General features: G+C 25.8%; 1 protein-coding gene across 1 annotated transcript in view; it reads right to left on the bottom strand.

The window, feature by feature from the left end:
- Nucleotides 1-687: 687 nt before the first annotated feature.
- The window catches only part of LOC112693638 (voltage-dependent calcium channel subunit alpha-2/delta-3), a 49,039-nt gene continuing 31,823 nt past the window's right edge, over nt 688-17,903 (bottom strand). The window contains exons 3-28 of the mRNA XM_025568801.1: nt 15,822-15,932; nt 12,228-12,411; nt 11,813-11,953; nt 10,376-10,647; nt 10,206-10,316; nt 9,859-10,048; nt 9,234-9,370; nt 9,078-9,164; nt 8,934-9,014; nt 8,764-8,838; nt 8,591-8,686; nt 8,459-8,530; nt 7,628-7,769; nt 7,529-7,574; nt 7,317-7,456; nt 7,206-7,256; nt 7,044-7,137; nt 6,824-6,868; nt 5,448-5,552; nt 5,266-5,378; nt 4,806-4,948; nt 4,479-4,730; nt 4,254-4,371; nt 2,501-2,843; nt 1,822-2,026; nt 688-1,174 (exon numbers count right to left, since the gene is read on the bottom strand). Of these exons, the coding sequence (XP_025424586.1) occupies nt 1,079-1,174; nt 1,822-2,026; nt 2,501-2,843; nt 4,254-4,371; nt 4,479-4,730; nt 4,806-4,948; nt 5,266-5,378; nt 5,448-5,552; nt 6,824-6,868; nt 7,044-7,137; nt 7,206-7,256; nt 7,317-7,456; nt 7,529-7,574; nt 7,628-7,769; nt 8,459-8,530; nt 8,591-8,686; nt 8,764-8,838; nt 8,934-9,014; nt 9,078-9,164; nt 9,234-9,370; nt 9,859-10,048; nt 10,206-10,316; nt 10,376-10,647; nt 11,813-11,953; nt 12,228-12,411; nt 15,822-15,932 (3,450 nt within the window). The 3' untranslated portion in view covers nt 688-1,078. The remainder of the gene's footprint in view (nt 1,175-1,821; nt 2,027-2,500; nt 2,844-4,253; nt 4,372-4,478; nt 4,731-4,805; nt 4,949-5,265; nt 5,379-5,447; nt 5,553-6,823; nt 6,869-7,043; nt 7,138-7,205; nt 7,257-7,316; nt 7,457-7,528; nt 7,575-7,627; nt 7,770-8,458; nt 8,531-8,590; nt 8,687-8,763; nt 8,839-8,933; nt 9,015-9,077; nt 9,165-9,233; nt 9,371-9,858; nt 10,049-10,205; nt 10,317-10,375; nt 10,648-11,812; nt 11,954-12,227; nt 12,412-15,821; nt 15,933-17,903) is intronic.

Below are 17,903 nucleotides of genomic sequence, written 5' to 3'. Positions count from 1 at the left end.
TGAGAGAATACAACAATAATATTAATATATAAATATATTAAAAACCATCGCATTTCCGCGAATTGAATCATATGAACACATACATTATTTATAATATATAAGTATTATATATAATATATGTACTCAAACGATTCTAACAACTCAGTAATTTATAATTTATTCTATTTATATTATATTATAACCATATGTTTTATGATACACGTGTACTGATATACTAATAATAATAATATATATGTATATAATGCAAAAAAATAAACAATGAGTCTTGTAATAAGAAATGATGTATGATATATATATATATATATTACAACATAGTGCATCTACTGCATTGCCAATTTCCTATTTACGGTAAACTTTAGAGATAGATAGAGGTTATTAGAAAATTGGATTAAAAAAAAAAATGTATTTATTTAATTTTTAAAAAAAATCTATCTCGTTTAACTTATCATATTTGAAATCTTAAAAACCATCAGATTATTTTTAAAGCATAAACAGAATAATGGAACTTTTGAGTATGAAATATTTATATTCATCGCACCATGTCATGTGAAATACATTATGTTTATTTATTTTATTATTATTATTATTATTATAATCAATACGATTGATCATTACAAAAACATTATTGTCTAGTATTTATCTATTATTATTATTATTATTATTATTATAATATATTAAATTCATTCCCAAGTACATAATAATTTTTGACGTACAAAAATATTTTAGTATAGTCATGTTATATACATATAACAGAAAATCCATAATACATATACCATATACGATATGCGTTCATATTGTGAGTATTAATATGTGTGTGTGTGTGTGTGTGTGTGTGTGTGTGTGTGTGTGTGTGTATGTGTAGACCAAATACTATTATTATTACAACAATTAAGCGGGGCACGTAAAAGTTCGCACATTCGCGGACTGGCCTTTAAACGAATAATAATAACAATAAAAAATTGATAAAAGATGTTATATAAAAAAAAAATATTGTTTTAATAATTATCATACATTTATAATATATTTTTCGTAAAAACGTTAACGCTGAGGAATTGATCGTTCAGCTGAAATACGACGATCACGTTATCCATATAGCTGTTATCATACCCAGCAGTACTAGGTATGAGGTGACCAATAACGCTGAACTCGAACCGCACTGTTTGATTTCAATTTCCTAAAAGACAAAACAATTATTAAGATAAATTCTATCTTATGGTCATGTTGGCAGGAAGCCTAAGTTGTATTAAACATGTTGAAATCGCATTTGAAAAATACTTGTTATAAGCTTAATACAATTATGCCTAGGTTTTTTTTTTTTTTGATTTATTCAAATTAATTTAAATTTAAAATGAATGCATTATTATAACTTAATTTTTAAAACACTAGGTACTAGATACTATTACTTTTAGTAAAAAGTTATACAACGTATCAATATTTAAATTTAAAAAATAGTTAGTAGCTTAGTTTTTTAATTAGGTTTTTTTTTACATCAGTTTAGATACAGGTTTCCGTATTTTCGTAATCAACGGAGGGGAAAAAAACTGAATAAATACATTTTTAACTAAATTTTGTATAAAATGTTCTTTAATTTTATTTTTTTACATCCCTTCATTTTTCAAAAGGTTTCAAATAACAAAAATTTGAATTGATGCTATATCAGTTCATATAAATGTTATTGTTATGATAAAATATTATTTTAAGAAAAACAAAGTTTTATCTGTCCATTAAATGTATTACGATATTATATTTTAAATTTTTATAAATTATCCAACGATCTTTTATCAATGATTATTTTAAGATATACAAATAACAATGACTTACTTCTGGATGATAGTTAATGCATTTTCCAGTACGCCTTCGGAACATGTTATGGTCTTGACAATTGTATACAGGTTGTCCGGATTCATCTGTTGCCATTCGGATCTCTTGAGGTTCAATGCTGAGTTGTTTGCTACCACAGGGGCACAACGTATCCACCACTAATAGTATTAGGTTGCTGTGGGGGATTTTTTGCACGCTAAATGGTCTGTAAAAACAGTATTCCCATATATAAATATTTAGTAACTTTTACGTCGAGTAAAATGCAAGTGCCATTTTCAGTGTGCGATTTTCTTATGTCGGGAGCATAAAAAACAGACGTCCTTTTGATATCGATTAGTTATGAACGTGTCACTAAATTAATAAAATCTGTACCTAGATTTACATATGAATGAATGTAATATAAGTTATAACTATATATACTTAGAGTGAAAATTGTTGTAGCTTTGGATATATTTTATCGATAAAATATAGCAATATTATGTTTTTGGAATTTATAGAAATTTTCTAGTGCACGTGTGTGTGTACAAAGACATACATATAGACTTAAATTGGAAAACCTATTACAATAGGCTAAAAAATAAAAATGAACGAAGAAAAAGTAGTTAGTGGATATCAATTTACATGGTTAAAGCGTTGTAAGTGTTGCAATGGTTCGAATGTGATGTATTACTATACTAACCGTTCACATCCAGTAGCGTGACAATTGGTCAATTTTCCTTTGAGCGGATTAAACGACCCGCTCATGTTCAATCTATTGGGCTGCAGAACGTACAAGTCGACTGCTTTGCGACAGGTTCTGGTTACGCCTGGTTGCGTTCGGTTGTAAACGGGGTTAAAGTACTCGGAATTTTTCATACTAGGCACGTAAAGTGGTGGATGTGGTGGCGTGTCTTTGTAATCGTTGTCGGAACCACCTCGATCGCTACCTTCCATTGTAGGCTTGTCACTCTGGTCAGCAGTCTTTTCTCCTTGATCCGGTACGAATTCGTCTGGTCCCAGGTCGTATTCCGAATACATTGGATCTAAAAAAAAAATCAGTAATAGTTGACGAATTATCAATCCTCAACCATATAAACAGGCCGTTTTTCAGATTTTACACAAACATTTTTAAGGATTAAATAAATGGTATATAGTCATTACAAACACGAAATAAGTAAGTTAAATAATATAAGTTTCTGATTTTGTTTGTTAGAAGTGATCTGTGGAACTACGTACTGAATCAATTTTGAAAATTCTTTCACCAGTGTAAAGTTACAGTTTTTAGTAAAATTTTTATTTAACCTCACGGTAAATTAGTCTCAGTTTCAAAAATGTCGCCTAGTGGGCATTGAAACGAGATAGGAGTGTTTTTCCCATAACTAATTATATGTTGGCTTATCTCGAGTTGGAACTTCAGAACACCAATACATTTTGCTACCAGACAATAACGCAACATCAAACATAGTTACAGAGAATTCTTAAACAATTAAAATACTCGTTCAATATAAACTAGTAGCCAACAGTGAGCTAGTAAATAACAATACTGGGGTAAAACACGATTCCGTACGTTCGTTATCGTCGATATCTTTTTAAGCTACACGATCCCGTACGATTTTACCTGATTTTTATCTACAAAGTTTTACTACGACAGTTTACTATAAAGTTTTAAACGTTAATGCCAATTTTCATACCGGTATTGGTAGACCACATGCCTATACAAGGGAACTTAAAAAATTTAATAAATACTTGGTGTTTTATTGTTTTTATTACCCATGTTTATTGTTAATAATATCAAATATATCAGATATAACAAAATTTCATTATTTCCGTTATATTAGATGGTATTTTTCGAGTTTCAGTAAAGGTAGTAGGTTTTAGAAGTCAAGGAGTCCAAATTTAAGCATTTTAAATAATTTATTAACAATAATTTCATTTAAATAAAAACTGTCGATTTTATTTATTTATTAATTACTTTATTTACTATTATTATTATTATTATTATTATTACTACTTATTATCATTTTACTATTATAGAACTGTTATATTTATTGTTTATGTCTATTATTTATACTATTTATTTTTTATGTTTTTATTTTTTTGTTAAATTTTTGTTAAGTTTATTAAGTTTTGTTTAATTTTTTTGTTAAGTTTTTAGTTTTTCTAAGTCTAAATATTATAAATTATATTTTACCGTTATTAGTAAATTTGACAACGTTGCATACAATTGCATACGCAATCGTGTTTATTTATTTTTCTTATCTACTTTTTTGTTATCCATTTACAAACGTACGCAATCGTGTTGACAAAAAGGACAAACATACAGAATCGTGTTCAACCCCAATACTGTATAAACACACGGTTTTTAAGCACAAAAACGTGTTTATTTCTCTCTTCTTTAACCGGACCCATATTTCCGCTATAACGGAATTAAGAATAGGAAAAACGATTGATACCTTCTTCTTGCGCTTGAATCCAATCTGGAAATAGTACGTGGTAGATGTGAGTTTCGACTGCTAACCAAGCCAACCGACCCAATAACCATTGCGCAAACCAAATGACTGGCTGGAGAGGCTGTCAATCATTAATAAACAATCAGATATAAATATGAACAGTCAAATTCGACGTTCATTTGTTTATTATTTGACGATATTATTTTTAATTGAATAAACTATAATTACACGAAGCGCAGACGCAGAATCAGTCCCGGGTTCGATTCCGCTATGACACGCGCCTTGGTTGTCCATTACGGTGATTTTCTTATAAATACCGTCTTGAACCAATGAATCCATAATCGTGCCATCGGTCTGTCCGAAAAATTGACCGGTGTGATGGGACTGTTCGGATATGATAATGAAACCGTTATTATCCAACACGTAACAATCGAGATCGTCGGAAGCACAGGTTTTTTTGCATCCGGTCATACCAGTACACTATTGAGAACCAATAAGGAAAAAAGTTTTTCCACTATTGAATAAATACGTGTTTAGTTAATCAGTAATACGTACGGCCGAAGTGATATTGATGAAATGCGAAGCGATCGACGAATGTTGGAATTGTATGCCGACGACTGCGGCTGCTGCACGATGACCTTTGTTTTCTACGAACATGGCGTGTGTGGCTGTAATCAGTGGCCGGTCGAGTCCAGCACCTGAAAAATAGTTATGAGATCTTAGTTAATTTTTTTTTTACCTTTCCGAGTCAACGTTAAATTCCATTGTAATTTTCAGATCATAATTTACATTGTACGTATTTTCTATTCAGAATCCGATCGAAATAAAAAAAATAAAGATTAGAGTATTATTAACTCTCTTATTGATAATATGCGTAATAGTGAATATATTTAAATTTATCAAAATCACATGCTTTAAATACTCATCCGTTGGAAATATGTGTTTAGAAAATCTAAAAATTACAATAGAAATGTTTTTCTCTTAGGTACTACGAAAATAAATGATGAAATGTAACCAGAATTAAATGGTACTGAAAACACGAAACTCTCAGGTTCTATGTTGTGTTGATCAATCGCTCTTTTGTACCACACCTCGTCTATGGCTTTTTTATTTGTTTCGCTAAAATGTCTAGAATATCGTGAGTACAATATTAATAGTATTATAAATAATATGACCGGTTTAAATCAATGGGCTTACGGTTCAGGCCCTCTATTGTTAGCTGTTCCGTGATCCCGCCATCTCAACAATCCACTCCTTGTCGCTATGAAGGTAAGTGTGACACCAAACATATGATGTCCTTGGCTACGAGTGCGTGCAAACATAGTTTAAGACACAAACAAATTAATTCAGAATGAAATAGCATAATTTTAAACATTTTAACATTTATATTATAATAGAAACTATTCTGAAGAAGTCACACAATAAAGTTTATTATAAATAAAAACCATACAATTTCGAATTGATATTTTAATTATGTCACATGTTGACGTAAGTTTGAAAAATATCCACATCATACTGTTATGTAATTATAAATTTAATTTTTATAGTTACTTCTTCAGATGTTAGTACCTTAATTTACTATGGGAATAAGACCTCTTACCAAATCCGCTGCAAAATGATTCAAAATGTTTTTTTTTTGTGGAGGTATATTATCTTAATCATAAGTAAAAAATATGTAATTCAAATTTAATTGAAGTCCATATTTTTTAAACTAACAATCCTAAATTATGTTAGGTACTGTCACACTGAGCTAATAATATATAAAATTAGCGATCTATAGTTCAGTGCAAATAGTACGTTTGAATGTACCACGTGTATTATCTACTTTACCTGTGCAGAAGTGCCATTAGTGTGGCTATTGGGCTTTAAAATGTAGACAAGGTTAGTGCATTTGTTATATTATTAGGTGCAAGTATACAATAAATTTAAATTAATTTATACAAAAACAATAATTACTCTAACTTACCGTGATTTATCGACTTATAACAATTATTTCTTACTAACATTCATGGATAAAATAAAATATCTAAGATCTAATGGTTTGTTTATAATTTTTGAGTAAAATTCACAGGTATATAAGTACTCATTCTTAATATGGATTATAATATCTGTTATGTAATGTGTCATAAATTTGAGTGATTTTTATTTAAATATTCTTAGTTACACAACAGTAAATTTAAATAACTCTAATACTTAGTTATTTTTTATGCTTCATATTTTTATTATGAATTTGTACTTTAATTTAAAAGTATAATTTTTTTTATACAAATACATGTATTTGTAATAAAAAAAAATCACTCAGCATAATAAATGCATAAAATTCAGTTAAATATTGTCTAAAAAATAAATAATTAATATTTTGATTAATTTTAAGTTCAGATATTTTATTTTATGTTTTAAAATTTTTATAAATTAAAATAATCATGCTTATAATAATAACTGGTGCAAATGTGTTATAAAAGTTGTGAGAATAATAAGTATAATAATCCAATAATATAATTAAATTTGGTGATTTATATGTGCGCTATAATGTGTATTACACAATAATAATCAGAATTTTTTTCTCATTTTACCTATTTTTTAAATTTTGCATTTTGAGTAACGCGTTTGTAGATTTACTGAAAATAAAAGTTTGGATATTTTTTTTACATTAAAAATTTTTCAAGCTTTTGGGGAATAAAATAAAATTAAACAAATACAATAGTAGAATCATAAACACTGAAGTTGATAAAAAACTATGTTTATATAATTTTAGATTATGTATAAAATGTGATAAATTTGTAATTCACTTACTGTTTGTCCGCCTTAGATATTTGACTCGTTAGTTTTTCGAGGCTATCTGTTACTAATGCATCAAATACTAATGACTGTAAAAGATTTTTATCACCTATAAATAAAAAAAAACTCATCAAAGAACTGATAAATAAAATTATTAAAAATCAACACAACACTTACAATAATGAGAATCTTTTTCTTTTCTCCACGTGTTATAAACCTGACTTGTGCCTTCAAATACGAAAGATAATTAATATATATTTCGTGTATTTTAATTTATTAAATAACTACCAGGTTCTCTTTGTGGCATTCTAGACCTCAGTGACATCCATTTCCAACCCGGACGTTTTGTTCTAGACAAAAAATGCAACACTCTATCCTCAGGAGTCTTAAAGTTATGTTCATTTCCATAGTTATATTCACAATATACCCTGTAGAAATATTAGTGTTAACGATCAATTTACACTTATATAAGTATAATTATAAGGTATTAATGTACTTACCAATCTGGATGAACTTTCCAATTTTTACCTTTAAAATATTCTGTTACTGGAAAAAAAAAATAATATTAACTAATGATTACACTTTATTCAGACACTTACTGTTGAATTGAGTTAATTTGATTTCTTCTTCTCCAATAAGTTCATACATTCCATAACTCTCGGGCAGAGCTATGCCTAAACTAAAAGGTGTATCTTCGATGGGATGATAAAAATATTTATATTTTCTTGTGGATACTCGTCTCTGAAAGTTAAAAACGATTAATTAAATACTTCTAAAACATTTTTTTTTTTTGACTAAAAGATTATTTTGGGTTTATTTAATAACTTTTTATTAAGTTGAATTCTTATTATTTTTTTTTTTTTTTAAATGGACTTATTTAGTAAAGTTGTGTATTGTAAAGATTGAAAAATAAAACTATATTTTAAAAAAAAATTGTTTATTCCATCAGCGATTTTTATCTTAGGCGTTTGATTTATTTTGATCATTTAAAGTTTATACATGGAATTTAGTGATTACTATTATGATTTAAACTTTTTAAGTTAAAATGAATACGTACATTTTTATTTTGTTTACATTTTTTCTGTTTCTCGTGATTTATTAAACTATTGAAATATTAAACAAAATTTCTGTTTGTAGTATAATTCATATCTGATATTGAATATATTGAGCTAGGTATTTCATTTTTGAAGCCTATAAACTTTCCTAAACAATAAAATGTAAACAATTAATTTTATTCCTAGTTTGTTCGAAAAATATTTTATACTAATTTTAAATATTACGTAATTTCTTATTTTATTTTAATGTTGCGTTTCATATAATTTTGATAAAAAACAGTTTCATCATTTTCAAATTTAAATTTTTCATTGATAAAAATATGTTTTATTTTCTTTTATTATATTTAATTTTTTAAAAATATTATATTTGGTTACCATATTATCCAAGTGAGTTTTGACTTTTAAGGTAGTCTCACCTTCATGTTGTTCAATCATTTCTCTCCTTAACTAAAACAAAAAATGTTCAATTTATAAGTTATTATTTTTTCTATAAAAATGTGTACTTACTTCCAGTAATAGAGTGTTATTATTAGTGTCCGCGTCCGGCAACTCAATCTCACTCAGGTCGACCGTCTTATATTGAGGTCTGACCGAATCAGATTGCTGCATAATATTATTACCAAACAATATTATAATTAATTTTTATAGTCAAATAAATATAAGTTTATATTTTACATTACCGTTGGACGGAAGTCTGGATGATAAAGGACATGTCCGTTATTGTCCAATATGAAGGAGTAACCATTGGCTCCGAGCTGTGAAAACAAACAAAAATAATATAAACATTGATATATTGATATTATTTTATAACATATCTTTTTAAAATAAAAAAATAAAATGTTTTCCTTACCTTATAGGCCGGTACAAGTTTTTTCAGGTCGTCAATATAAACGTCCATACCGACCACACCTAATAAATTGGCGACTCGTTCCTGTCAAGGTGAAGTATAATATAGTATTATAAAATATTATATTAAAGTGCTCAGTATATTTACCGAATGGTTTCTCCTGTCAAAAACGGGTGCTGATACTGTAGTCATGAGCCTACCATCTATGGAGTCAGTAGATTTTAAATTATCAACCTAAAAAAAGGAAAAAATTAATAGAAAATAAAATAATTTATTCAATGCTTTTATTGATAGAAGTAGTACTTTGCTTGCAAGGTATACTGGAGACCAATATACAGGATGATCAGTTTGATACATAATTAAGGGTCTGGCCATTACTAAAATATAATTTAATACTTTTTCTCGAAGATTTCTTTGATCTTCAATATGTTCGAAAAATCCTGAAATTATTAGAAAATAAAAAGTCATTTAAATAGGAAAGCAATGATAAAAAAATGTATTCAACATAGAATTTAATTCATATTACGACTCTAACGCAAATTTGCTAAAAATTTAAATTTAAATAACAAATAATTTGGTTAATTTAGTGTCTTTAGTTATAATATTGTTATTCAGTAATATTTAAAAGTATATTTACGAAAATAAAATAAGAATTTAATAAAAAAAAATGTTTTAAAATTTCTCGATAAAGTATTTTTAAATACAATGTGTAATTCTATAATTTTAATAAGTTTTAATAATTTTGTAATAAATTAAAGATTTTAGATTTTAGATATAAATCGAAATTCATATAATATTTTTGTATGAATATTTGATAAATACTCGTTGTCACAACTTACATACCCTTTTGATATTATAATATATTTTTTAATACAAACATTTTTTTATAAAAATTAAAATATGAATATGTAAGAAATTTAAAATTTACCTTTATTATTGCAAGCAATCCAATTCATATCAGCCGCGTTTGAGTTATCTTTACCTATTAAATACGTAAAAACTCGAATCGGCATATGTGGTTTATTGTGTTGTAAAACTTCTTTGTACGGACCAAATGGACCATCGGTAATTATCAATATAGCTTGATTACATTGACTTCCTTGACCAGTACGATTAAACTGAATTATAATATTACAGATATTATTAAGATTATATTCGTAGGTAACATGGATAGAATTTAACACAATACAAATATCCACCCTTTCACATTCCTCAACAATTTAACTCCTCCCTATACTAAGTTATAGCGTTCTAAATTAATTAATTCAAAGGTACTTTGTGTAGTATGTCGAATGCACGAGATAGAGCTCCCGTGAAGTTAGAACTGCCTGCAAACTTTGACTGTGCCACAGCTGATCTTAAATCTCTCAAGTTCTTCTCATTGGCCTAGAATCCAAAAGAATAAATTATCATTTAAAGGTTTGGAATTAATAATTATAATTTACCTGCACAATAACATCCTTAAAACATGGTACTATTTCATAATTTGACGATTCAAGAGATAAGACATTGACAAAATCATTAGCTCCCAGTGTATCAAGGACCGCCAAAGCAGTAGCTCTTACGAGACTTAGCTTATAGTCAGATAATGCGATGGAGAAATCAGCTATAATAACTAGGTCTTTGGCACTAGTTGCAGCCTCTACAAACCATGGATTTAGTCGGTAATCAAATAGAGCAGATGGCGATAATCCCGAATACGAAGGCCATCTCAAAGCTATAATAACAAAGTAGTTAACAGTTTTTGAGTAATTTATTTTGGAAATTTAATTTTAATTTGGTTATAAATTATAAAATATTTTGTACAATAATTTAAAATAAAAGACAAGGTTATGTTTAGGCTAAGTAAATTTAAAGATTTCTGAGTAATTGTCGAAAATTAAATGTTTTTAGTAATTTTAAGCTTATTTTCATATGATGAATTTGAAAACTAAAAAATTATATTGGCTCTTATATATGTCTAGTGAGAAAAAAAATATTAATTTTTACCAACAGAGTCCTAACTTCTTATTAATTTGATATTTTTTTTAGTAGTTATAAAAATATTAAAGTGCAATATTTATTTTTTTAACTTTCAATTCGTCATTATGACTCCTTATATATTTTGTTTCTATTACAAAATTGAGCTCTAGGTGTAGTTAAGATATATTAATTATAAATATTTAGTAACAATGGAGAATACAATAGGTGTACACAATAATATAATAGAGGATATTATATAATATTATATATAATAAAACAAGATAGTAAAAATAATTTAATTTACATCAAACAATACATGGTTTGTTTCTCTGAGTAAATGGAAAGTTAAGGATTATAAAATAAATGATTATTTTGTATATAAATCTATTAGAATCTTTGAAAGTATATTTGAAATAAAATATAAGAGTCAATTTGGTCACATAAAATATTTTGTAAGAATGTTAAAATTAACAGTTAAATCAAATTTGTGTAGTAGGTCTAGAAGCTGTAACTTGTAAGACAAACAAATTATAATATTTTCTCGGTCAACTGAATTTTTTTCTATTCTGAATCTATAGATTTACAAAAGTGTTTTTACTATTATATGCCATGGTAATATTTTTGGGTTTGGCTTAGTAACATAGTATTTTAATTTTATGAAGTAGAATATTTTAAATGTCTATTATAAAAATTTTCATATAGTCAAATAAGTTATTAAACTATAGTTAATTTCTGTAGGTGATTTTATTTTAATTTAAATGTATTGCAGTCGTCTAAAATATAATTTGTTAATTTTTAATTAAATATAAAAATATACTTGTCAACGTGCAAATGTGATTCATGAATTATGTAAACTTAATTCAGAATTATGGACACAAACGTAGCTAAATTGCCTACTTAGGACGCCGTAACACACTTACTTGGGAATCTTCTTAGTGTTCCTTTTGTGCTACCAAAATATTGCCACGAAAGTACAGGATCCATTTCGTAATTGCTAACAAATATTGGATCCAAATTGTCTGTCCATTGCATATCTCGTAACACTGTTTCGTCCACTGAATCTAAATAGAAATTTAAAATATAAAACAAATAAATTAAAAATTTTACATTTTCATAAATTAAATACATTATTTATTTGTTCTGTGTAAATAGTTTTACATGGAATTATACGGACAAAATAAATATTTAATTTTAAATAAAGACCTGTCTTAATTGGAATTGACTGTATTTCAATTTTTTAATATTAAGTAGTCATAAATATTAATGTATGATGTGTATTATTTTTATCCATAATACGAATCCGAACACGTTTTATTAGCTTTAATGAAACGTTACCTGGATCTACATATGTACTCTGTAGCAGTACACAATTTACAGTAGTATTAAATGCACATTGATCATATCGGTCTATTGATTCTAAACTTTTATAATCTCCAAAACCATCATTTACATAACGTTCACTCTTCACAGATGTATCTTGGTGAGCTAGATTAGATTGTTCACCAGCTTCCATTAATCTCTAAAAAAATATTTAAAATATACATATATTAAAAAATATAATATATTTGTTATTATCACTAAAGGTTAGTTTTATTAGAGTCTAATTATAAGATTAAAATATAATTATTTATTCACTGGTATTTTGCTATCAAATTCTTTAACTTTTAACTATTTTCCTGAAGTTTAAATTTTACGAAATCGGACGCACAATATCCTATTTTTGTGGTGCGTATGTATATTTTAAATAAAAAAAAAGTAAGGTCTGGAGAATGAAAAAAGTTGGTAAATAGGATCAAAACTTTTGAGACAGGAATAAATCGAAAAAACCTGTAAAACAATAGTCGAAAGTTGTCGTCGAGTAATTTTTTAAAACTTTGTGTGGCAACATCGGTATATTAGTATAGTAAAATGTACGTTGATCTCTGTCTACTGACCTGTATAAGTTATAGGAAATCCAGATCTATTACAATATGCAAATTTACTATAAAATATTTAAATATACTTGCGATTGAAGGTAGTTTATAATATTGTGTGTGTATATCAATTTATACTTTTTAAAATTAGACAAATAAACATTAATAAAAAAAATAAAATATTGTTCGATTAATTTGTAATAAAATTACAAGCTTTATTTCATTGAAGTTAAATCATTCATAACTCGTTTTTAGAATATTATAATAATAAAAGTTTAATATTATGTTTAATCTTTTACCCTATGGATATATTTTGTAATACAGATAACAGAAGAATACTTCACACATTTATAAATTTGTCTTCTATTTAATTAAATAGTATGAATAATATTACATTTATTTTATTTTGTTATAATTTAATACTTTTTAATTTAAATTGATCTATATTTAAAAAAAAATACAATTAATATTAAACATTCTTATTCGAGATAAATTTTATTTAAACGACTATAATTTTATTATAAGTACTAAACCTTACTTATATTAAAAATTTATTTTAAAATATGCTTTTGTAATTTTAAAACGACAACTACCACAACTGACTGATGCATTTTTGAGATGTATTAAATTAAATAAAAATATTTACATTTATTATTATCGTTAGAGGATGATGCTGACAGGCACCGCCTAGAAAAGTTTTTGTGAAGGTTTTAATCAGATCACGTTTACATTTACGACAGTTAGTGTGATTTTTTCACATTTTAATATCATTTATGTTGACAGTTATTTTCCAAGTTAAAATTTAATTTTTAAAAGATTGCTTTTTTAACATAGATTAAAAGTATTAAATCATGTCTGAGTTGACCAAGTAAGAGTATAAAATAGACAATTGAAACGTTTAAAATAATGCGTATAAAATAAATTTGAAAGTACAAATTCACTTTTACAGACTTCAGAAAATAATCCATTTTGAGAATTAGTGAATATATTTGATTTATAAATATTAATAAATAATGAAATTTTTCAATATTTAATAATAAATAATAATTAAAATTAAGTTTTACGGTAAATATTAACTATAAGTTCATTTTTATATTACAATAATTATTACGTATAATAATAAAAATATAAATTTTATTTTTTGATATAAATACAACTTTATTTTCCACATAAAGTTCAAATTTCTCAAATGATTGTATAAAATAAATACCTACATTAATTAATTAAGAATTTTGTAAATAATATTTATTCATATAATCTTAAACATGAGATATAATTTAATTAATTAAGTATGATAAAATAATTTTAATTTTATTTAATTATTAGTATTTATATTATTTAATTTTAAAAGTTTTAACTAAAAATTACTTGATACTAATTTTTTTATATTATATACAATATACATAAATAATACGTAGAGGTAACCATTGATATTTTAGAAGTGTGTTTACTTCGGTTAAGATTATTTATTTTAAATCCCCGTTAATACTGAATTATATTTATTATGAACAGATTCATATATAATTAATTAATAAATATATCTTTGATGATTACCTAATGTTACTATCAATTTTTTAGTTACGTGGGCTTTTGTTTATTCTGATAGCTGATAGATAGTGAATATGTATCATATAAAAAAAATTGTGATTATAACTTCTTTAATAATAGTACATAATAACAAGACTTTGAATTAGAAAATATATTTATATTTTAATATTGTTGCCTTCAAAGTTACGAGTATGTACACAATTTTTACCGTGAAGTTAATTTTAAATATTTTAAAAGTAATATAGAATGTATGTATTAAAATTTCTAAAAACAATGCTGATGTTGTTAAAATTTATAGTACGATGAAAATAAGCCGTTTAAATGTTATTAACGATGTGATCGCTTCGGTGAAGACTCAATTTTAATTGAAATTATTATTATTAGGAGATTGTTTTGACAGGATATTAAGTTAATAAAATGAGCATAGCATACAAATAATAACGGTTAGATGATGGTTACGACTTATGCAAATTAAATGGCAAAGAAACGAGAGATTTTAGGTCTGCACGTAGTGCTTTATAATATCATCCATCAGATGGTATGAGAAGTGTGGAGGATTTAGTCATTAGGGGTGTTAAAATGGTGTGGTTCTCCTTTTCAGCCACGAATCCTGTTAATTAAATTCCTCGACGAGTTTTGCACTGTGCCTGTGCTTATATGCGCGAGTGTGCAAGTGTCTCTTCCTCATCCATATTATTTTCTCTTACCCCTTAAACCCATTCTCCCTCCAACACTTTCACTATACTCTACCCTCTCTTACTCTCTCAGTGCCAAAACAATTTGACAAAACAATTGGTTCCAACAACCCTCACCACGCAAGCAAGAGAGAAACAGAGAGTTAATAAGAAAAAGAGAGGTATTGAGTGAGAGAAAGAGAACGAGAAAGAAAGAATGAGAGAGAGAGAGAGAGAGAGAGAGAGGAATAGAAAGCTTATTGTTAAGACCCTTTGCCAACACACCCAATGAAGATCTAATTACTCCCCACCTTACACTCATTCCGCGCTAAGTTAATTAACGTTTATTGATATAATATAGACGCCATATTGAGATGTGTAATAATGTTTTAATCAGATTGGAATCTCGTAGTATACGTTACCATCATATAAAGTAAACGTCGTTACAAGCACAATATAATTATGCTCGACGGCGACAAACCACTGAGGGGGAAGGTTGTGTGATTTCAATGACATTAGTTGATTGTGTATATGAGTTATAGAAATTAAAGAGATTTAGTATGCTTACATTAACGTTAACAAAATAATGTGAGCGCTTATTTATGGTTGTAAGCACTAGCTTGTCTGTATAATTGCGTAAATTACAATTCGAAACAAAAGAAATGCATTATTTTAATTTAAAATTTAATATAACTACTACTTGTTCTTATAATTATTGTTCTGTTAATATAATGAATCAACTAACCATTATGTTATGTTGCATACGGAATAAATAAATTATAGAAATTACTTACCAAAACAGAATTCATTTTGATGTCCATCATATTTTTAACTTCAGCTGCTAAATCACGAATAAGTAAGAGTCCATCTTTTCTTCGAACTTTAGATTCTCTCTCTCGATATTTCTATAATATTAAAATTAAATAAGGCCTTTTTATTATTATAAATTAATATTGTATTTCTAATTAAATTAATATTTTAATTGTAAATCATTCGGTTAATGATAATATATACCCATAAGTATTACTTTAACTGAAAAAAAGTTAAATTAAAAACAAAACTTTGTAGACATAAAAGCAAGTTATATCTTATTTACAAATTTTCATAACATGTATGTGTTTGGATTTTTAAAAATAAGAATCATAATTTCAGTGCATAAAGTGTAGTATAAAGTTCATACTACACTTTGTATATTATTTATCTAAATAATTTTTAATTCATATTTTATCTTATCTAGATAAATAAGTAATAAAATATAAATAATATAATTTAAACAAATGTATAAATAATTATAATGTTTTTTTCCCATTGCACATCGGCAGAAATAATTATTGATAAATACTAATAATTATAATTGATGATATAATGTTTATTATTTATAAATAAAAATCAAAAATATAATCTTATAAGAATGGATGCTTGCAGTAATAAGCATTAATATTTTATTAATTATTAATAACATTTTACTTATGAGATATGGATAATCTTAAATTAAATGTCACACAGTGAATAATTAATTTATATTTTAACTATTTATAATTATAAATATGACAAAATTTCTTATTGATATTTGATATATTAAAACAATATTTATTTTAAAATGTAATTTCAAAAACTATGTTCTTCATTTTTCCTATTATTTATTCATTGTTTCATTAATAAACAATAATTTAATAATCCAAAAAAAAAAAAGAATTATAAATATAATCTGTGTTTGAGTTTTATAAATTTGACATAGTTCTGTTAGGCAATCACATTATTATTTAAGTAAATTATAAATTAAAAAAAAAAAAAAAAAAAAAAATGATAATGTCAGGTTTGCATTCATTAAAAATCTTTATTTTATCAAAATAAAATAGTGTATATTTTTACCTGAATAAATATGAATTAAGTTAATTTATATTTTTATCTAGATATATTTCAGTTGGATTATTTTAATATTTATCTCAATAAAAAATTACGTTACAATAATATTAAACAATAAAATAAATGTACTGATAATATGTTTAGTATAAAAAAAATTATAATATTGATATAAATATTATAATAATGATGTATATTGAATATACAGTAAGTTATTAACTATAATTTAATTTGAAATATATTACTAGTCATTACAATAAATCTTGCTGATATATTTATTTATTTTTTCAAACAAAAATATACAATATATTCATTGGTAACTTTACATTAATACGATAATATAGTATAATATGATGTATGGCACGAATTTGATAATGAGGTAATCATCCATACGTAATACCAGGTCCATTTCCCCAGCACCCCCACTTTCGAATTTCGGGTCCGATCCGGTCCCAATCGTTTGTATCTCGTTTGTACCTGATTGTACCTCTAACCCTTTCGTTTGTACCTCAACAGTTTTTAAGTTATCCATGTTTTACTTGGGAGGATACAAGTAAATCACACTTTTACTCTAGAAAATAAAAAAACATTGTGTGTAAAGTTTAATTTTGTCTATGATACATACATTAACTTATTTTAAGTTATCCCTGTTTACTATCATGTACATTTTCAACATTTCTTAAGTTCGTGTGGTTAAAATTTTTAAAATTTTGCGGAATTTTACATTTTCCGCATCAGATGTATTTCCATGACTAGTATAAGATTAGGCATACATCATATTCAAATTTACAATATATTTTTAATAAAAATGAATTAAAATACAAACGGTTGAATATAAATATATGTGTATGTAAATTGTGACGAAAGTTATATTAATCAACTTCACTTTAATTCTGTTTTAATAAATTATATACGTAATTTTTTTTGAATTCACTATTTAAGATATATATTTATTTTATTTCTTAATAAAAAATAATAAATGTCGTATTAAAATTTATCCAATGGTATTTATT

This window comes from Sipha flava, unplaced genomic scaffold (genome assembly GCF_003268045.1).
Source record: "Sipha flava isolate LNK unplaced genomic scaffold, YSA_version1 89_pilon_pilon, whole genome shotgun sequence".
NCBI lineage: Eukaryota > Metazoa > Arthropoda > Insecta > Hemiptera > Aphididae > Sipha > Sipha flava.
Note: the sequence above shows the minus strand (reverse complement) of the source record. Positions and strands in the feature narration are given on the sequence as shown.